This window comes from Scylla paramamosain, chromosome 39 (assembly GCF_035594125.1).
Source record: "Scylla paramamosain isolate STU-SP2022 chromosome 39, ASM3559412v1, whole genome shotgun sequence".
In the NCBI taxonomy this organism is placed as follows: domain Eukaryota; kingdom Metazoa; phylum Arthropoda; class Malacostraca; order Decapoda; family Portunidae; genus Scylla; species Scylla paramamosain.
The window spans coordinates 10,266,844-10,289,518 of record NC_087189.1 but is presented as its reverse complement, the minus strand read 5'-3'; the positions used below and the strand labels follow the sequence as shown (position 1 = coordinate 10,289,518).

Sequence of the window (22,675 nt, the reverse complement as noted above, 5' to 3'; positions counted from 1 at the left end):
CACAAAATATAAATGGAATAATATATCAGCAATAATGTAATAAGTGGAACAATATTGTGACTAACAGAAAAATGTAAACAAGAGACAAGAAAAATTTTAAGCAACTGCTGGCAAAACATAACAAGAATAAGCAAATACCGGTTTGCTATACAAAATTAACTTATATTTGCAATGGCATCCGCATCCAAAAATTCAGTACACAAGTACAAAAAGAAAATGGCAAAATGACAGTACCAGGAGTGAGCATAAACATAAGTGAGTTAGGCTAACTCGGCCTAAATAAATAAACAAAAGTTATAACACAACCCAGCTAGGTAAGGTGTAGGCTTAGGGCTGCTGCAGCTTCAGCAAGGAGAGGCCCATGTAGAGGTAGGCGTAAGGTAATGACTTGCCTCAGGGAGTTGTGGGAGCCCAGGGGTTGACAAAGCACAGGCTCATGAAACACCAGAACACACACACAGTATACACACCAGACGGTCAAAAGAGGCACACGGTTACTGCAGAATAGTCCAAAATAAATAAATAAAAAAAATGCACAGACAAAAATATATATATGCCTAGGAGAAAAGAAAATACAAATGCAAGGAAATGTGGTACATAAAAATGTTAAACACAGGCAAAAAGACAGTAATTGTGGGTGTATGTGTTGAAGGATGCGTGTATAGCCGTGGTTAATGATGCAACACTGTAGAAAGACACAGCACAATGAAAAAGCACACGAAATGATCACAAAAGTCTAAGAAAAAAAGAAAAGTAGAGGATGATGGACAAAATGGCGGCACAATTTGAAATAGCTAATCAGAGACCGGGGTAAGGTACCGCGGCCAATCAGAGATGAGAAAAAATGTAAACAAAGGCCAAGGACCAATGAAAGGAAGCAACACATGCCGGGAAAGCAGTAGGGAGTCAATGAAAGAGCAGTTGGCAAAAATGAACGCCAAAACAGAGGAGCAAAGGCGGGAAATGCAAAAAAAAAAAAATAATAATAATGATAAATAAATAAATAAATAAATAAATAAATAAAATAAGATAGAAATAATAATAATTATAATAATAATAATAATAATAATAATAATAATAATAATAATAATAATAATAATAATAATAATAAAAATAATAATGATAATAATAAAATATTCACCAGACAAAAATATGAGAACCACAGCAAGGCAAATAAACACCACATACTTAGGTAAAAGCCATAGAACTATAGACAGGGTGGTAGGCCAGAGGATGGCGGTGCACGCTGATAACAAGCAGGCAAGAACTGAGCAAAGCGCAGGGGCTGGGAGACAGACAGGGAACCAGCCGGAGACAAGGCCGACTCCGCGAAGTGTGTAAGTAAATCCAAATCGTAGAACAGGCCGCAAAGCCTCTAAGGGACTAAGCCTTATAGCGGCAGTGTGGGGGCAGAAACCGAAATGGATCTTGGCAGCGGCGCAGTACGGTGATGTTTGCGTGAAGGGACGACAACGCATGTGTTGGTGTGCCTGGGTTCTAGGAGCAGTGAAGGCAGCTCAGAAATCCCCCAAAAATACTCAGTTCAGGCACAGAAGGCAGCATGGTAGCAGGTGACACTATGGAGGCTCGGCCAAAATAGGAACAGACGTGATAAAGCACGAGGCGGGACACGTGGTTTGGAGCTTGGCCAGTCAACGTAGTCCACTCGGAGCAGGACATCCACCAAAACACCAAAATAGTCACAGGGAGGCACTGTGGGAGCACCGCTGCCATGATATATGTGCTAGGGGAATGAGCTAGCACATGTGGTAATGTCCAAAGCCACGGATAACAGCAAACACTGTGTAAAATATCTCCCAATATAATAACAAACTGCCAATTAAAGAATAAACCTAAACAGCCCAGAGGCCAGCCGCTGACTGAATAAGGGAGCACGCGTTGACGCCATCTATGGAGAGATAAAGAACCAAAGAGGAACGAGAGGCGTTGTACATACAAATTATATATATATATATATATATATATATATATATATATATATATATATATATATATATATATATATATATATATATATATATATATATATATATATATATATATATATATATGATAATAATGGCATAAAGAAAATAAACTTATAACATATACATGGACATCCTATCATAATCTCTTTGTAATTTACTAGTCTCCAACCACCCCAGATATTAAATGTGTGTGTGTGTGTGTGTGTGTGTGTGTGTGTGTGTGTGTGTGTGTGTGTGAAACGAAAAACTTGTTGCTGACAGTAGCTGGAGGAGCGACATTCTCACACGAACTGGAGAAAACAATTAATAGCTAAAAAAAATAGCGGGAAGGTGCCACAACCGTACTACCTGTACTAGAGGTGCAAAAAACTATAGTGGAGCGAAGAGGCGTATGTCTTTGCCCCACTATCTTTCTAAAAAGAAGTTCCCGCCTGGCACCACCGACTAATGAACTGAGAATTAGCTAGTTAATGAATATCCTGCTTAAAACAGTACCTCTTGCTTTGTCGAGAACGTAGCGGGTGAGCTTTCCTGCAACAGAAACAGTAAGGTTCCGATTCGCATTCAGGAGTAGGGTGTGAGTCAGGGCAAAACAATGACCGCACTGGGGACGATTTGCACAGTTTTTTCTTCCGTGACCGAACTCAAAACACCAGTAACGTTGCAAAGGACCATCGATAAAAAAAAAAAAAACTACTGTGAGAGAAAGGAGACTGAGGATGAAAATGACTCCTCTCATGAAATTAAGTGCAGTAAAAAAAATAACCCAAGCTCTGGCAAAATTTTCACGGCGATGCGCATGTTTTAAAGGTCTTAAAGCACCGTTAAAGGGCCTTATGTAAACAAACACGAGTTCTTTAAAGTCCCACGTGTTTACCATTGATTCACTAACTTCCTTTACTTTTTTTCTCCGGTTAAAAAAGAAAAATTGCTGGTGACATCTGGCAACAATTTTGCCTTGGCGTCGAGAAGTGGGGCGACAGGGTAATATTTGTCCTGTCCCTCCACTTCCCGCCACCATGCGCGCGCCTCATCCCTACCTGGAAAAATACTTCTCCAGGTAGGGATGAGGCGCGCGCATGCTTGAGATTGAACGAGAGTTCACTCTCAAACTGTCATATATCCTTGACTGCGACAATGCCGAGGCCCAAGAAGTATATTGCGGTACGGCGTGAGATTGGTGTGAAAGTGGTAAAGGCTCTCCACGTCAGGAAGAAAAGGAAGAGTGAAGATGCTGAGATAGAAGAGAGTCAACCACATGTCGCCTCATCCCCCACCTACGCGGTCTCCTCGCCTTCTACTCACGCAGCTGACCCAAAAATAAGTTCGTGGAAGCGAAAATCCTTTTTTTTTTTTTTTCTCTCGGAGAAGAGACGCCAGAACCTAGTACAAGAAACTGACACTTGATTGATAAAAAGGACATTCATGAGATAGTGAAAAAAAAAGCCCCGCCCTAGCTGCGTTTGGGGTTAGCGCAAAATTTACTCGACACCGAGTGGTTGCTTGTTTATGCAATGATGTTACTTGGTGTTGGCTATGATGGGGCGAGTGAATTGGTTTCGTTCTTGAAGCTGAATCATTTCACTGTGACGACGTACAATAGGTATGCTACCTATATCATAGAAACAACTGTTGAACAAGCTAAAAATATCATGAATAAGTGCCGAGAGTTTGTGCTAGAAAATAGTGCACATAAAAAAAAAGATGCAGATGTGAATACTGAGGTCACTACAGACGGTTCGTTGCACAAGAGAGGACATAAATCAAACTTCTGGATCGGTACCGTGAGTGAGATGGATAATGGAGTAGACTATGGTGCTCTAATTTGTGTAATAAATGTATAACGAAGGAAAAGGCCTTGACAAGTAAGAAAAAACTGAGACAGATTATGTTCTGTGGTTCAACGAACAGGTCGACGCAGGATGTGACGCGAATTACGAAGGCTTGTCTGGTGGTATGAAGGAAACTGTTGCAGTGAAGATGTGACAGATATCACTAGATCATAATATACAATATGAAACATTTGTACCAGATGGGGATAGTGCACCACTCCTCACAGTTTGTCTTGAGTGGAGGAAAAGGGCCCTATAGTGACAAGGAGAAATTACACTATGTTACACCATTTTTGTCTTTGACAAGCAAGTGTTATTTTCCAACTCTTTTCATTGCAAAACAATAAAAAATGTCCATTATTCCTGTCAAACTTTGCTTCTGTGGATTTTAAAATGACTTTTTCCCCGAAAAGTGCTAAATTTTACTATTTTCACCGTCTTTAGAGAAAAAAAAGTCAAATGACACAAAAAAGATTTTTAAAAAATTCTAAAACTAATTCTTAGGATTAGAAATTAACTTGTTTTTCCTTGATTTGGGTGAATATAAGAATACTTTCACGTATGAGGCCTCAAGTATAGTCTCCCATCATGTTCTCATTGAAGGATCCCTGATATCTCTGTACAAAGTTCATTATATCTTGGTGGAAGCGCTCCCCTTGCTCCTCTGAATATGCTCCTTGAAGTTGTCAAGGTGTGCATCTAGGATACGGACCTTCAAGGACATTCTGCTGCCCATCTCACCATAGCTTTTCAATAAAGTTTCAACGAGCTTCATATAGCTATCAGCCTTGTGCTTGCCAAGAAAGCCCTGTACTACAGCAATGAAACACCCCCAGGTTTTTTTTTTTTCCTCCTTTTCTGTGAGTTTCTGTAGAAATTCTGAGCACTCCATAATTTTCCTTGCTTGTGGTCCAATGATGATACCGGCTTTCACCTTTGCTTCTGAAAATTTAGGTACTGGTGCAATGGAATGTGGAATGTCTGCATAGAAAACAGCATGTGCATTTTTTCCTGATCGGCGTTTAGAAGGATCCACCATGCAGAAGGAAAGAAGGCGTTGTGAGGTCGAAATGAAAGTCAAATTATTTAAAAGTGTTTACTACACAAATTGTAGAAGAATTTTGAATAAAACAGACTTCCTTAGAGGAATGGCGTGTGTAGAGAACCTTAATATCATTGCTTTAACAGAAACTTGGTCAGATATGTCTGGAAAATTTTTTAATCCAGAGGTTAAGATAGATGGTTATATACTATTCTATAAAGAAAGGGAAAACAGTAGAGGAGAAGGCGTAGATTTATACGTTAGAGACACATTACAGTGTTGTATTAACAGTAGAATTAAAACAGATAACAAAACAGAGTCGATATGGATAGATATTAAGGAAGGATCAGTCAGTAGTATTGGGAGTAGTGTACAGACCACCGACCAGTACAAAGGAAATTAACACCTCACTGTGGCAGGAAATAAATAGAGCACGCAGGTACAGTCAGGTATGTGTGGTAGGAGATTTTAATTTTAGGAATATCGATTGAAGCTTGATTGTGGGTAATAAGGAAGCAAAGAAACTTCTTAAGGTAATTCAGGAAATTTTTTTTTTAAACAGGTAATCGTAGAATTCACAAGGGGGAACAATATTCTAGATTTAATTCTTACTAACAGGTAGGAAGCAGTCACGCAGGTAGAGGTTGGAGGACAGCTAGGTAACAGTGACCACTGGAAAATTAGGTACAACTTAAAATGGGAGGAAACTTTTCAATGCAAAAAAAACACTAGTAAAATACCTGACTTTAGGAGAGCAGATTTTGAGGAATTAAAAAGGTACCTTCAAGGAGTTGACTGGCAACGGATACAGGGTGAGGTCAGGTCCGGGACGGAGTTGAGAGAGATAAGGCAGGATAAGAGAGGTGAGGTGAGGCGTGAGGGTGTAGGACAAGGAAAAGGAAGATGTGTCCGGAAGGGGAGATAGGTGTGAGTATTTTGGAGGGTCAGGTCATGCTGAAATGGGAGAGGTGAGGTCGAGGCGAGTAGATGAGGGAGTGGAGATGATCGAAAGAGCCGAGATGAGAGGATTAGGTGAAGTAAACATAGATGAGTTGTATAAATATTTCTTAGATAAAGTGCATAGAGGACAGTTAGCAAACATCCCATATAGATCAATAAGATCACAGAAAAAGTACCCTAAATGGATGACTGCTAGAGTAAAACACTATATAGGACAGAAGAGAAGTATATATAAGAGATTAAAGGCAGGGGAAGAGGTTTTAAGGACACAATATAATGAATTAGTTAGAAAAGTCAGGAGGTTAACGAGAAAAGCTGGAAGCAATTATGAATTAAAGGTAGGCAGCCAGGCGAAGACGGACCCAAAGGGATTTTATCAGGTGTAAAGGACGAAGAGTAAGGAAACTATAGGTCCATTAAAGGCAGCAGATAGGGAACTGGTTAGGAGATTAGTAAACTCTGGGGAGGAGATTAGTAAAATTCTGAATGAGTATTTTTTAAGTGTCTTTACCCAGGAAAATATGCAGGATATACCAGATAGTGAACATATGTTTAGAGCAGATTAGAATGAGAAGCTGACAGATATTACCATAAATAAGGAGATAGTGGGACAGGAGATAGGCCAAAAAAGTTCAAGACACCAGGACCAGATGAAATATATCCCAGAGTACTTAAGGAATGCAAAGAGTATTATTAGTGAGCCGTTAGTTTCTGTCAAGTGAGGTACCAGTAATGTGGATGCAGGCTAATGTAGTACCCATCCTTAAGAAAAGAGATAAAACTTTAGCGTCTAATTATAGACCTGTCAGCTTAACTTCAGTTGTGGGTAAAATAATGGAGTCAATAATAGCGAAGAACATTAAGGAACATTTAGACAAACGTAACTTGATAAATAAATCAGTCACAGCATGGCTTCACGAAGGGGAAGTCTTGATTGACGAACTTGTTAAGTTTTTATAGTAAAGTATACGAGGCAGCAGATAATAGTGATAGTTATGACATCTTATATTTGAGCTTGAGTAAAGCATTTGACAAGGTAACCCCGAGTGGGGTTATGTAATTCGTAGGGTGCCACAAGGATCAATATTAGGGACATTTTTGTTTTTAATATATATCACTAAATTCAATAGTGGAATTAGTAGTGATGTTAATAAATTTGCGGATGATACAAAGATTAAATTAATTAAATTAAATTAAATTAATTAGGTCAGAATCGGATACCATCGCCTTGCAGGCAGATTTAGATAGGATGAATGAAAGGAGGGACAGATGACAAATGCAGTTTAATATAAAAAAATGCGAAGTATTTAGCGTAGGTAGAGGAAACCCACACAATAAACAACGAAAAAAAAATAATGATTTATAGTTAGCTCTGAACTCCGTCTAGGAAAGCAATGTACAGAGGCCAAAAACAGGGCAAATGGGGTATTAAGATTCATTTTTAGGAGTGTTAAAAGTAGAAGGTTCGAAGTAATATTAAAGTTACATTTGCTGCTGATCAGACTTCATTTAGACCATGCTACGCAGTTTTGGTCCCCACATGACAGGAAGGATATAGGTCTATTAGAATCAGTACAGAGGAGAATGACTAAAAGGATACAGGAGATGGAGAGTATTCCTTACGAGGCGAGATTAAAGTTGTTAAATTTACATTCTTTAGAAAGATGTAGGTTAAGAGGGGACCTGATAGAAATCTTCAAGTGGTATAAGGGTTATAACGAGGGGGATGTAAGCAACATTCTTAGGATCAGCAACCAGGACAGAACATGACATAACGAGTTCAAGCTTGAAAAATTTGGGTTTAAGAAAGAGATAGAAAAAATTAGTCCTCAAATAGTGGTAGATGAATGGAACGGACTCAGTAATCATGTTGTTAGTGCTAAGATATTAGGGAGCTTTAAGAGAAGATTAGACGGGTTTATGGATGGGGATGATAGATGGAAAGAGGCAGGTATATTTCATACAGGGACTGCTTTGTGTAAGCCTGGTAGTTTCTTGCAGCTTCCCTCATTTCTTATGTTCTTATAAAAGCCGTCAGTTGAGTGATCAGTAGGTTCACGCCATATTCTACGAATTCACGCCACATTCCCCTCTATACCATCTGGATACTGTAAAGAGCAACAATATGAGCTTCTGTTAAACTTATTTTGTTTTTATTCTTAATTCTTAATTGGATTTTACTCTTGAAATACTAACAGCTATTTTACCTTCTAGTGCTCTCTTACAATGCTCACAAGCAGAATGAGGTGCCCATGTCTTGTCTTGGTCACCAACTAGCACAGCAAAATACGCTTTGCAAGCTTCACACATTTTTCCACATGCTGTCACAGAGAACTTCTTAGCTTTTGTCTTGATGAATTAATCACATATGTAGCAGAATGCATCTGGAGAATGATTACAGCCTCTTGATGCCATTTCACCTCTTATGATGTGTCTTCTCAGGCAGCCAAGCCAAAACTAATTAGTGGTCAAGCACTATTCTAGAATATTCTAAGTCTTTCTAGAATGTGTTCCAGAATGTTCCCAATCTTTCTAGAATATTCCTGAACCTACTTTAGAAAATTCTTAATCATTCAAAAAAATTTTTGTGGATTCTAGAATTTTTTTCATACATATTTCTACTGTATTCTAGAAAGTTCTAGAATATTCCGGAAATGTTTACATTGAATAGAATGTTCTAAAATGTTTTAAAATTTTCTGAAAGTGTCTGGTAAAGCATTCTGGCAGATTTAAGAAGATTTTTGAAATGTAAGCAATTTCTTCTAAATATGAAAAAAAAAAAACTTGCTAAATCTGGTCAGTTCAAGAATGATCTTACTAAAATAAAAAAAAGTCTTTTAGAACACTATATATTCTTTTTCTCATTGTTATAACTTATTTGTAACATTTCAAAAGCAATTATATAAACAAATGAGATTTTGCAAGGGTCTTTACCTGACATGAAAACCAATAGTAGCCCATACTATAATGAAATAAAGCAAAAATGTAAATTCATTGTTCTGATCACAAAAGAAACGTTTCAGAATAATAATAAAAAAATCTATCTTGTTTAAATGGAAATAACTGGAAATTATGTTTCGGGGACAAGGATAAGAAAAAAATGAAATTTTATTACATAGTGTTAGCAATTTTGAAATCTCGCATCTGTCAAGAAACTTTGAATCCGGCTGGTTTGTTAGTCAATCGGATAAATTTGCTCTTCTCACTGCCTTTGATGATTTCATTACACAGCTCCAAAATCATTTCCCGAGTCATTCAAAACTCAGTGCTACACATTCTGTCTTCAAACTGTCAAAATCACTCAAAGCGTTCGATCACACACAAATCCATACAAGACGGAAAACATCGATTCATCTCTTAGCTTGGAATTGATCGCCCACCGACTCGGCAAATCACCCTGACGGCCCACCACACCAACGAGGTAGAGAACTCGAAGGAGCAGAAAGGATTCCGGACCAGTGAAGCTGTTCTGGGCTCCGAAGCCTGGCGGAGCCCCATTACTCTATGAATGTTTATTGAGAAGAGAGGATGGAATATTTGTCCAACTCCCCGCGCCCCACATTCATCCCGCGGGATAAGCACTTTAGCCGTAGGCCCAATCCCTCAGGCTTGTGCCTACGTTACCAGCGGGCGCCACTAGGAGGCAGGCTTCCCCAGTAACTAAGTCTCAAGGAGGTTTTTCACGTCACTCGGGGAGTCACGGCATGACACCATCCCGGGACCTCCAGGAGTCATAGTTACATAGCTCGAAACGATAATTACTCCCAGTGAGGTCTAAAGCACTGTTCAGGGGGTGCTGTGAACTTATCATTAAACCCAGCTGTGACCTCACTGAACGTTTCCCTTTGTGTCTCACAACACAAGGGGGTAGTCACAGCCTGCCCTCTAAAGACAACTCTCTTCTTCCACACAAAACTACAAGCACCTAATAACACACACACCCTTCACTCAAAAATTTTAAAATCATGGCGACTCCTACACCAGCCTCGGAGTCCCCATCTGGGGAGGGGACCATAAATGTCCCCAGGTCGGACTGCCTTTCCGTCGACGACCCTAAGTGTCTTGACACCCCCCTCAACTTTTTCTTCATTAACTTCTGCAACATTCGCGGTCTAAGATCTAATTTTCAATCTGTAGAACACCACCTCTCCTCTTCTAAACCTCATCTTCTTTTCCTCACTGAAACTCAGGTGTCTGAGGCAACTGACAGTAGCCCCTTTTCTGTTCCCTTCTACTTTCTCTATCCTCATTTTCGATCCAAAGCTGGATGCTGCGTTTATGTGCGCAATGACTTAACCTGCTCTCGTGCCCACGCTCTTGAATCTTCCGAGTTTTCCACCATCTGGCTACGACTACAGAGTCATTCTCATACTAAATTTATCTGTGCTGTATACCTCTCTCCTAATTCCTCTGACAATAAGAAATTCTTTGACTACTTAACTTCCAAAGTGGAGCACATTCTGACCCTCTTCCCTTTTGCAGAGATCTCCATTCTTGGAGACTTCAATGTTCACCACCAGCTTTGGCTTTCCTCTCCCTTCATTGACCATCCTGGTGAACTAGCCTACAACTTTGCTATCCTCCATGACCTAGAGCAATTGGTGCAACACCCTACTCGTATTCCTGACCGTCTTGGAGATACGCCCAACATTCTTGACCTTTTCCTGACCTCTAATCCTTCTGCTTATGCTGTCACCCTTTCTTTTCTGTTGGGCTCCTCCGATCACAATCTCATATCTTTATCTTGTCCTATCACTCCAATCCCTCCTCAGGATCCCCCTAAGCGAAGGTGTCTTTGGCGTTTTGCCTCTGCTAGTTGGGGGGAGCTGAGGAGGCATTTTGCTGATTTTCCTTGGAATGACTACTGCTTCCGTGTCAGAGACCCGTCTTTGTGTGCTGAACGCATAACAGAGGTGATAGTGTCTGGCATTGAGGCGTACATTCCTCACTCTTTTTCTCGTCCTAAACCTTCTAAACATTGGTTTAACACAGCTTGTTCTCGTGCTATACATGATAGAGAGGTGGCCCACAAAAGGTACTTAAGCCTTCCATCACCAGAATCTCATGCACTTTATATTTCTGCCCGGAACCATGCCAAGTCTGTTCTCCAACTAGCCAAAAACTCCTTCATTAACAGAAAATGTCAAAACCTTTCAAGATCTAACTCCTCTCGTGATTTCTGGCATCTAGCCAAAAATATCTCCAATAACTTTGCTTCTTCTTCTTTCCCTCCTCTACTTCAACCAGATGGCACCTTTCCTATCACATCTATTTCTAAAGCTGAACTCTTTGCTCAAACCTTTGCTAAAAACTCTACCTTGGACGATTCTGGGCTTGTTCCTCCCTCTCCACCACCCTCTGACTACTTCATGCCACGTATTAAAATTCTTCGTAATGATGTTTTCCATGCCCTCGCTGGCCTAAACCCTCGGAAGGCTTATGGACCTGATGGGGTCCCTCCTATTGTTCTCCGAAACTGTGCCTCCGTGCTTGCACCTTGCCTAGTCAAACTCTTTCAGCTCTGTCTGTCAACATCTACCTTTCCTTCTTGCTGGAAGTTTGCCTACATTCAACCTGTTCCTAAAAAGGGTGACCGCTCCAATCCCTCAAACTACCGTCCTATTGCTTTAATTTCCTGCTTATCTAAAGTTTTTGAATCTATCCTCAACAGGAAGATTCTTAAACATCTATCACTTCACAACCTTCTATTTGATCGCCAGTAAGGATTCCGTCATGGCCGCTCTACTGGTGATCTTCTGGCTTTCCTTACTGAGTCTTGGTCATCCTCTTTTAGAGACTTTGGTGAAACTTTTGCTGTTGCCTTGGACATATCAAAAGCCTTTGATAGAGTCTGGCACAAAGCTTTGATTTCAAAACTACCCTCCTACGGTTTCTATCCTTCTCTCTGTAACTTCATCTCAAGTTTCCTTTCTGACCGTTCTATTGCTGCTGTGGTAGACGGTCACTGTTCTCCTAAATCTATTAACAGTGGTGTTCCTCAGGGTTCTGTCCTGTCACCCACACTCTTCATTTAATTCATTAATGATCTTCTAAACCAAACTTCTTGTCCTATCCACTCCTATGCTGATGATACCACCCTGCACTTTTCCACGTCTTTTCATAGACGTCCAACCCTTCAGGAGGTAAACATATCACGCAGGGAAGCCACAGAACGCCTGACTTCTGATCTTTCTAAAATTCCTGATTGGGGCATAGCAAACTTGGTATTGTTCAATGCCTCAAAAACTCAATTCCTCCATCTATCAACTCGACACAATCTTCCAGACAACTATCCCCTCTTCTTCAATGGCACTCAACTGTCTCCCTCTTCTACACTGAACATCCTCGGTCTGTCCTTTACTTATAATCTGAACTGGAAACTTCACATCTCATCTCTAGCTAAAACAGCTTCTATGAAGTTAGGTGTTCTGACACGTCTCCGCCAGTTTTTCTCACCCCCCCCAGCTGCTAACTCTGTACAAGGGACTTATCCGTCCATGTATGGAGTATGCTTCACATGTCTGGGGGGGTTCCACTCATATTGCTCTTCTAGACAGAGTGGAATCAAAAGCTTTTCGTCTCATCAACTCCTCTCCTCTAACTGACTGTCTTCAGCCCCTCTCTCTCCGCCGCAATGTTGCATATCTAGCTATCTTCTACCGCTATTTTCATGCCAACTGCTCTTCTGATCTTGCTAACTGCATGCCTCCCCTCCTTCCGCGGCCTCGCTGCACAAGACTTTCTTCTTTCTCTCACCCCTATTCTCTTCACCTCTCTAAAGCAAGAGTTAACCAGTATTCTCAATCTTTCATTCCTTTCTCTGGTAAACTCTGGAACTCCCTGCCTGCTTCTGTATTTCCACCTTCCTATGACTTGAATTCCTTCAAGAGGGAGGTTTCAAGACACTTATCCACCAATTTTTGACCACTGCTTTGACCCTTTTATGGGACTGGCATTTCAGTGGGCATTTTTTTTTATTAGATTTTTGTTGCCTTTGGCCAGTATCCTTCCTATATATATATATATATATATATATATATATATATATATATATATATATATATATATATATATATATATATATATATATATATATATATATATATATATATATATATATATATATATATATATATATATATATATATATATATATATATATATATATATATATATATATATATATATATATATATATATATATATATATATATATATATATATATATATATATATATATATATATATATATATATATATATATATATATATATATATATATATATATATATATATATATATGAGGGACACTGGTCAAGGAGAACAAAAATCGAATAAAAAAAAAGTCCACTGAGATGCCAGTCCCAGAAAAGGGTCCAAAGCGGTAGTCAAAACTTGAAGGATAATTGTCTTCAGACCTCCCTCATAAAGGAATTCAGATCATAGGAAGGTAGAAATACAGAAGCAGGTAGGGAGTTCCAGAGTTAACCAGAGAAAGGGATCAATGATCGAGAATACTGGTTAACTCTTGCGTTAGAGAGGTGGACATAATAGGGGTGAGAGAAAGAAGAAAGTCTCGTGCAGCAAAGCCGCGGGAGGAGGGGAGGCATGCAGTTAGCAAAATCAGAACAGTTAGCATGAAAATAGTGGTAGAAGATAGCTAGAGATGCAACGTTGCGGCTATGAGAGGCTGAAGAACCTTGAGGAACACCACTGTTAATTTATTTAGGAGAAGAACAGTGACCGTCTACCACATCACCAATAGAACGATCAGAAAGGAAACTTGAGATGAAGTTAAAGAGAGAAGAATAGAAGCCGTAGGAAGGTAGTTTGGAAATCAAAGCTTTGTGTCAGACTCTATCAAAAGCTTTCGTTATATCCAAGGCAACAACAAGAGTTTCACCGAAATCTCTAATAGAGGATGACCGAGACTCAGTAAGGAAGGCCAGAAGATCACCAGTAGAGCGGCCTTGACGGAACCCATACTCATGATTAGATAGAAGGTTGTGAAGTGATAGATGTTTAAGAATCTTCCTGTTGAGGATAGATTGAAAAACTTTAGATAGGCAGGAAATTAAAGCAATAGTACGGTAGTTTGAGGATTAGAACAGTCACCCTTTTTAGGAACGGGCTGAATGTAGGCAAATTTCCAGCAAGAAGGAAACCTAGATGTTGACAGACAGAGTTGAAAGAGTTCGACTAGGCAAGGTACAAACACTGAGGTACAGTTTCGGAGAACAATACGAGCGACCCCATCAAGTCCATAAGCCTTCCGAGGGTTTAGGCCAGCGAAGGCCTGGAAAATATCATTTCAAAGAATTTTGATATGTAGCATGAAATAGTCAAGAGGTGGTGGTGAAGGAGGAACAATCCCTGAATCGTCCAAGGTAGTGTTTTTAGCAAAGGTCTGAGTGAGGAATTCAGCTTTAGAGATGGATGTGATAGCGGTGGTGCTACCTGGTTAAGATAAAATAAGGAAAGAAGAAAAAGCAAAGTTATTGGAGATATTTTTGGCTAGATACTAGAAGTCACGAGTGGAGTTAGTTCTTGAAAGATTTTGACACTTTCTATTAATGAGGGAGTTTTTGGATAGTTCGAGAACAAACTTGACATGGTTCTGGGCAGAAATATAAAATGCATGAGATTCTGGTGATGGAAGGCTTAAATATTTTTTTGTGGGCCATCTCTCTATCACGTATAGCACAAAAACAAGCTACGTGAAACCAAGGTTTCGAAGATTTAGATCAAGGAAATGAGTGAGGAATGTACGCCTCCATGCCAGACACTATCATCTCTGTTATGCGCTCGGCACATAAAGATGGGTCTCTGATACGAAAGCAGTAGTCATTTCAAGAAAATCATTAAAATACCTCCTTAGGTCCCCCAAACTAGCAGAGGCAAAACACCAGAGGCACCTCCGCTTAGGGGGATCCTGAGGAGGGATATGAGCGATAGGACAAAATACAGATATGAGATTGTGATCAGAGAAGCCCAGCGAAGAGAGGGTGACCGCATAAGCAGAAGGTTAGAGGTCAAGAAAGGGTCAAGAATGTTGGGCGTATCCCCAAGACGGTCAGAAATACGAGTAGGGTGTTGCATAAATTGCTCTATGTCATGGAGGATAGCGAAGTTGAAGGCTAGTTCACCAGGATCGTCAGTGAAGGGAGAGGAAAGCCAAAGCTTGTGGTAAACATTAAAGTCTCCAAGAATGGAGATCTCCGTAAAAGGGAAGAGAGTCAGAATGCTCCACTTTGGAAGTTAAGTAGTCAAAGAATTTCTTATAGTCAGAGGAGTTAGGTAAGAGGTATACAGCACAGATAAATATAGTTTGAGAGTGACTCTGTAGTCGTAGCCAGATGGTGGAAAACTCGGAAGATTCAAGAGCGTGGGCACGAGAGCAAGTTAAGTCGTTGCGCACATAACCGCAACATCCAGCTTTGGATTGAAAATGAGGATGGAGAAAGTAGGAGGAAACAGAAAAGGGGCTACTGTCAGTTGCCTCAGACACCTGTGTTTTAGTGAGAAAAGAAGATGAGGTTTAGAAAAGGAGAGGTGGTGTTCTACTGATTGAAAATTAAATGTAAGACCGTCAATGTTGTAGGAGCCAATGAAAGTTGTGGGGGTGTCAAGACACTTAGGGTCGTTATCAGAATAACAGTCCGACCTGGGGATATTTGTGGTTTCCTTCCCAAAACGGGATTCCGAGGCTGGTGTAGGAGTCACCATGATCATTTAGAATACTTGAGTGAAGAGTGTGTATGTTATTAGGTGCTTCTAGTTTTATGTGGAGGAAGAGACTTATCTTTAGACGGCAGGCCGTGACAGCCCTTTGTATTGTTAGACACAAAGGGAAACGTTCAGTGAGGTCACTGCTGGGTTTAATGACAAGCTCATAGCACCTATATATATATATATATATATATATATATATATATATATATATATATATATATATATATATATATATATATATATATATATATATATATATATATATATATATATATATATATATATATATATATATATATATATATATATATATATATATATATATATATATATATATATATGTTTAAATTTATTTAATTTCCGCTGATACCTACAGTTTTGTCGTGTATAAGATTCATGAATTGTTTACCGTTGCCAGCGTGAAGTGGAAGGAATGGGAAGAAGAGTGACACACGAGGTAGCGAAGGAAAAGGAGGACAAGGATGTGCAAGATGGCATTCAAGACAGCCGTGAAGACCGTCACTCCTTGGAGGTGGACGGTGACGCAAGGCTAGCCGGAATCACCACATTTGAAGAAATGATGAGAATGGCTGGAACACGAGGACCGTGGAATATTGCTATCATTATCATATGTACTCTGGGTAAGTTTTCGCATTTGCTTAATTTCTGTCACTGTTTATTGTGACCATTATTACCGAAACACGAAAATGAATGGAGAAATATACATCTTGATTCCTCCCGTGTTGAAATAACTGCAAAGATAATCAGAGTGAAACATATACGAAAATTTACTTATATATATATATATATATATATATATATATATATATATATATATATATATATATATATATATATATATATATATATATATATATATATATATATATATATATATATATATATATATATATATTTTTTTTTTTTTGTCATGTTATTGGCTGAGTTTACCTTGAATGGGATCACGTTTTCTTAGTGTCCCCCGTGTTCCGGTTACCTGCCATTCGGGCATTATCCTTATTATTGTTATAAGTAGTGTAAAGCTTACTTACCCATTTTATTTTATATCATGTAGTGTTATTCTCTTCATAATTTAAGTTCTCTATATCTTTATATGTATAAGGGAGGAAGTATAATTGAGGTGGAAATATGTTGAGACGAGAGGAGCTTGAGTGGGCAACAACACATTCCAAGGAGGGGAAGGCAGAGCGACTTAAGTCGTGAGGTATATCGGAGAGAAGGCGGCTCTAAGGGAAGAATTTTTTTTTTTTTTATGTAGGAAGGACACTGGCCAAGGACAACAAAAATCCAATAAAAAAGTATGCCCACTGAAATGCCAGTCCCATAAAAGGGCCAAACCAGTCTTCAAGAATTGATAAATAAGTGTCTTGAAACCTCCCTCTTGAAGGAATTCAAGTCATAGGAAGGTGGAAATACAGAAGCAGGCAGGGAGTTCCAGAATTTACCAGAGAAAGGGATGAATGATTGAGAAAACTGGTTAACTCTTGCATTAGAGAGGTGAACAGAATAGGGGTGAGAGAAAGAAGAAAGTCTTGTGCAGCGAGGCCGCGGAAGGAGGGGAGGCATGCAGTTAGCAAGATCAGAAGAGCAGTTAGCATGAAAATAGCGGTAAAAGACAGCTAGATATGCAACATTGCGGCGGTGAGAGAGAGGCTGAAGACAGTCAGTTAGAGGAGAGGAGTCGATGAGACGAAAAGCTTTTGATTCCACCCTGTCTAGAAGAGCAGTATGAGTGGAACCCCCCCAGATGTGTGAAGCATACTCCATACATAGACGGATAAGGCCCTTGTACAGAGTTAGCAGCTGGGGGGTGAGAAAAACTGGCAGAGACGTCTCAGAACACCTAACTTCATAGAAGCTGTTTTAGCTAGAGATGAGATGTGAAGTTTCCAGTTCAGATAATAAGTAAAGGACAGACCGAGGATGTTCAGTGTAAAAGAGGGGGACAGTTGAGTGTCATTGAAGAAGAGGGGATAGTTGTCTGGAAGGTTGTGTCGAGTTGATAGATGGAGGAATTGAGTTTTTGAGGCATTGAACAATACCAAGTTTGTTTTGCCCCAATCAGAAATTTTAGAAAGATCAGAAGTCAAGCGTTCTGTGGTTTCCTGCGTGATATGTTTACCTCCTGAAGGGTTGGACGTCTATGAAAAGACGTGGAAAAGTGCAGGGTGGTATCATCAGCATAGGAATGGATAGGACAAGAAGTTTGGTTTAGAAGATCATTAATGAATAATGAGAAGAGAGTGGGTGACAGGACAGAACCCTGATTAACACCACTGTTAATAGATTTAGGAGAAGAACAGTGACCGTTTACCACAGCAGCAATAGAACAGTCAGAAAGGAAACTTGAGATGAAGTTACAGAGAGAAGGATAGAAACCGTAGGAGGGTAGTTTGGAAATCAAAGCTTTGTGCCAGACTCTATCAAAAGCTTTTGATATGTCCAAGGCAACAGCAAAAGTTTCACCAAAATCTTTAAAAGAGGATGACCAAGACTCAGCAAGGAAAACCAGAAGATCACCAGTAGAGCGGCTTTGACGGAACCCATACTGGCGATCAGATAGAAGGTTGTGAAGTGATAGATGTTTAAGAATCTTCCTGTTGAGGATAGATTAAAAAAACTTTAGGTAGGCAGGAAATTAAAGCAATTGGACGGTAGTTTGAGGGATCAGAACGGTCACCCTTTTTAGGAACAGGTTGAATGTAGGCAAACTTCCAGCAAGAAGGAAAGGTAGATGTTGACAGACAGAGCTGAAAGAGTTAGACTAGGCAAGGTGCAAGCACGGAGGCACAGTTTCGGAGAACAATAAGAGGGACCCCCTGAGGTCCATAAACGTTCCGAGGGTTTAGGCCAGCGAGGGCATGGAAAACATCATTGCGAAGAATTTTAGTACGTGGCATGAAGTAGTCAGAGGGTGGAGGAGAGGGAGGAACAAGTCCAGAATCGTCCAAGGTAGTGTTTTTTACAAAAGGTTTGAGCGAAGAGTTCAGCTTTAGAAATAGATGTGATAGCAGTGGTGCCATCTGGTTGAAATAGAGGAGGGAAAGAAGAAGAAGCAAAGTTATTGGAGATATTTTGGGCTAGATGCCAAAAATCACAAGGAGAGTTAGATCTTTAGAGGTTTTGACATTTTCTGTTAATGAAGGAGTTTTTGGCTAGTTGGAGAACAGACTTGGCATGGTTCCGGGCAGAAATATAAAGTGCATGAGATTCTGGTGATGGAAGGCTTAATCACCTTTTGTGGGCCACCTCTCTATCATGTATAGCTGTGTTAAACCAAGGTTTAGAAGGTTTAGGACGAGAAAAAGAGTGAGGAATGTACGCCTCCATGCCAGACACTATCACCTCTGTTATGCGTTCAGCACACAAAGACGGGTCTCTGACTCGGAAGCAGTAGTCATTCCAAGGAAAATCAAAATACTTCCTCAGGTCCCCCCCAACTAGCAGAGGCAAAACGCCAGAGGCACCTTCGCTTAGGGGGATCCTGAGGAGGGATTGGAGCAATAGGACAAGATAAAGATAGAGATTGTGATCGGAGGAGCCCAATGGAGAAGAAAGGGTGACAGCATAAGCAGAAGGGTTAGAGGTCAGGAAAAGGTCAAGAATGTTGGACGTATCTCCAAGACGGTCAGGAATACGAGTAGGATGTTGCACCAATTGCTCTAGGTCATGGAGGATAGTAAAGTTATAGGCTACTTCACCAGGATGGTCAGTGAAGGGAGAGGAAAGCCAAAGCTGGTGGTGAACATTGAAGTCTCAAAGAATGGAGATCTCTGCGAAAGGGAAGAGGGTCAGAATGTGCTCCACTTTGGAAGTTTAGTCAAAGAATTTCTTATAGTCAGAGGAGTTAGATGAGAGGTATACAGCACAAATATATTTAGTATGAAAATGACTGTTTTCGTAGCCAGATGGTGGAAAACTCGGAAGATTCAAGAGCGTGGGGACAAGAGCAGGTTAAATCATTGCGCACTTAAACCCAGCATCCAGCTTTGGATCGAAAATGAGGATAAAGAAAGTAGGAGGGAACAGAAAAGTGGCTACTCTCAGTTGCCTCAGTTGAGTTCCAGTGAGGAAAAGAAGATGAGGTTTAGAAGCGGAGAGGTGGTGTTCTACAGATTGAAAATTAGATCTTAGACAGCGAATGTTGCAGAAGTTAATGAAGAAAAAGTTGAGGGGGGTGTCAAGACACTTAGGGTCGTCGACAGAAAGGCAGTCCGACCTGGGAACATTTATTGTCCCCTCCCCAGATGGGGACTCCGAAGCTGGTGTAGGAGTCGCCATGATGATTTTAAAATTTTTGAGTGAAGGGTGTGTGTGTGTTATTAGGTGCTTTTAGTTTTGTGTAGAGGAAGAGAGTTGTCTTTAGAGGGCAGGCTGTGACTGCCCCCTTGTGTTGTGAGACACAAAAGGAAACGTTCAGTTAGGTCACAGCTGGGTTTAATGATAAGTTCACAGCACCCCCTGAACAGTGCTTTAGATCTCACTGGGAGTAATTATTGTTTCGGCAGGTGTCTACTGCCTCCTGGTGTGGATTGGTGATGGAGTGGGTTTGTGGAGGTATTAGTGGTGTAGCGGTATAACCTTGATATCCAGGATCAGGTTAGTGAGTCTTTTGTGGTACCAAGAGCTCTTGTCCGCTGAAATTCGGTTGTTGAGTTGTGCCGGTGACGCTGTTCGAAGGGGTCATAGGTCAAACTGGCAGCCATTTTGTGAGTTGAGGTTGTGGTGTTGACCTTGGAAGCTGGTGTTGTGGTGTATTGGTGATATTGGGGATGACGTTATGGTATTATGAGTAATCTTTGGTGATGGTGGTGATCTCCTGTGAGGTTTGAGGAGGTGAAATACGGGAATTGTTGTCTGGGGACGCGGTAATGGCGTCTGAGTAAATTCCTGCGGTTGAGGGGAAATATTTCTGTGACTGGTGGAGGTATAAACGGGTTCTGGTGTTGTGGGAAGTGACGAGAACGTCATGTAGTAACGTGTACTACCTCATGTTGTTTGTGAATTATTATTAGTATTAATATATGTGCTTGTAACATAGAATAATCGTGTTTTCTACTCCCCCAACATTAATCTGGTATTAGAGGTGATTCCAGGTGTGCTGTGTCAAGGTAAAGTTACAGTGAGAGGATATAATTCTGGTGATTTTGGATAGGTCGGGTAGGCACTCGAAGCCTTTAAAAATCCAGACCTTTAAAATTTTCCGGGATCAGTGTAACGTCCACTTTCCTGGAAAGATAACCGGGATCGTATGATCGTAAGTATGTAAGCGATCTTGACAATATATATATATATATATATATATATATATATATATATATATATATATATATATATATATATATATATATATATATATATATATATATATATATATATATTAGAATGACTCACACCATTGTTCTTCATATCACTGATATTGTGGGATGTGTTGGGATGTGTGGACTGATGTGTCTACAGTGACTTGGACTTGGACTTTCCATCATTGGCCGGGCAGTACTGGAGTATGATGGCGACTCTGACGAGATAGCTGCCGAATTACCAGGCTTAAGCACTGCCTTATACTTGTATAGTACTACCACCACCACCACCACCACCACCACCAAGTGGGTCAATAGCGAAGTGTATTGTTGAGGGAGGGAGGGTGATGAACATCAGGAAGACCCCATCCAAGGTCCCTAGACGGACCTCCAGGAGAGGTGGCAGGAAATAGAGATAAGCAGAGAAAGATCGGGAGAAGCATTGCACAGCAAAGAAATATAAAGATGGGATAAACAGAGAAAGATAATGACAAGTGCAAGATTAAGATACAGAATTTACATAATAGGCTACAACGTTAACAGTGTCAGGGATGGATTTATCAATGTCACTTGATAATCTATAAAATATTGCAGAAATGTGAAAAGGAGCTGTGATATTGTCCAGCATGTAAAGGCAAAATCTGAGGAGAGATCAAGGTTTTTGTATGGAACTCATAAAAGAGGGGATGGGTATGAAGCCAGAGGAAGATATTCAGAATGTCTTCAGGCTTGATAAAAAAAAAAAAAAATGCAAGAGGTGAGGCTTGTTGTTGTTCGTCCTCTCACAGCTCGTTACTAAGCTTTAAGGCCGCTAGCATCGTCTCTAGTACTGCGTCATGTCAATTACACCTGCACCCTCGTGGTGGTCACAACAAGGCGGGCATTATCCTGATGTGGGTCGTGGGCGGCATAAGAGGGCGGCGTGGCCTATTGAAAGGCCACGCTTGGGGCGTTGCTATGGGCGTGGGTGTGGGTGTGGGCGTCGTTGGGTACGATACTATAGGCATGGGTGCCGTGGCTGTGACAGACAGACGAGCTACTAAACTTGCGATGAAGAAAAGAGACTGTAGAACACTTTTTGAAAGATTTTGCACCACTGAGGTAGATAAAAGTAAGGTTTGAAGTGGAGGAGGAAGAAAAGTATAAAAAAAATATATTATATGATGAAGTGTGAGATACAGAAATAAAAATTATAAGGAATATATATCTCTCCTTTGGAAATGCAGGAAAAAAATTAAGGAATGAAGGAATAAGGGAGGGGAAGTGCAGAGAGGAGAGGAGGAGAGGAGCGAAATGCAGGAAAAAAATTAAGGAATGAAGGAATAAGGGAGGGGAAGTGCAGAGAGGAGAGGAGGAGAGGAGCGACCCAGTACTGCACAGGAACAGGAGCCTTCGCCAAAGGCTGATGTTGATACAAAAGCTATACGGGATGATACATTCTGATTTGATCCGATCTCAGATGACTAGCGTATGTCAGAGATGACTTGTGTATGTTTCAGCTGACCTGCATGTCTCAAGTAGCCTGATCACGTCTCAGGTGACCTGGACATAATATAAGGTGACTTGGATATGTGTGAGGTGATCTAGACATGTTGGAGACGATCTGAGTATGTCATAGGTGACCTATTCATGTTTCAGATGACCTGAATATATTTTAGATTACTGTGGCATGTTTAAGGTGACCTGCGCATATCTCAGTCGACCTGCATATCTCTAAAGTGACCTGGACATGTCTAAGATGGTATAGTCGTGTCTAAGGTGACATGGACATGTATGAGATTACCTCGTTGTGTGAAACGC

At 40.3% G+C, this 22,675-nt stretch overlaps 1 protein-coding gene across 3 annotated transcripts in view; it reads left to right on the top strand.

Moving 5' to 3' along the window:
- The window catches only part of LOC135092356 (organic cation transporter protein-like), a 102,768-nt gene that overhangs the window by 35,576 nt on the left and 44,517 nt on the right, over positions 1-22,675 (top strand). For all 3 annotated transcript variants that reach the window (XR_010262824.1, XM_063990818.1, XM_063990819.1), the window contains exon 2: positions 15,973-16,195. Coding sequence is in view for 2 of the 3 variants with exons in the window: in XM_063990818.1 (XP_063846888.1) it covers positions 15,988-16,195 (208 nt within the window). In the remaining variant the exon portion in view is untranslated. The remainder of the gene's footprint in view (positions 1-15,972; positions 16,196-22,675) is intronic.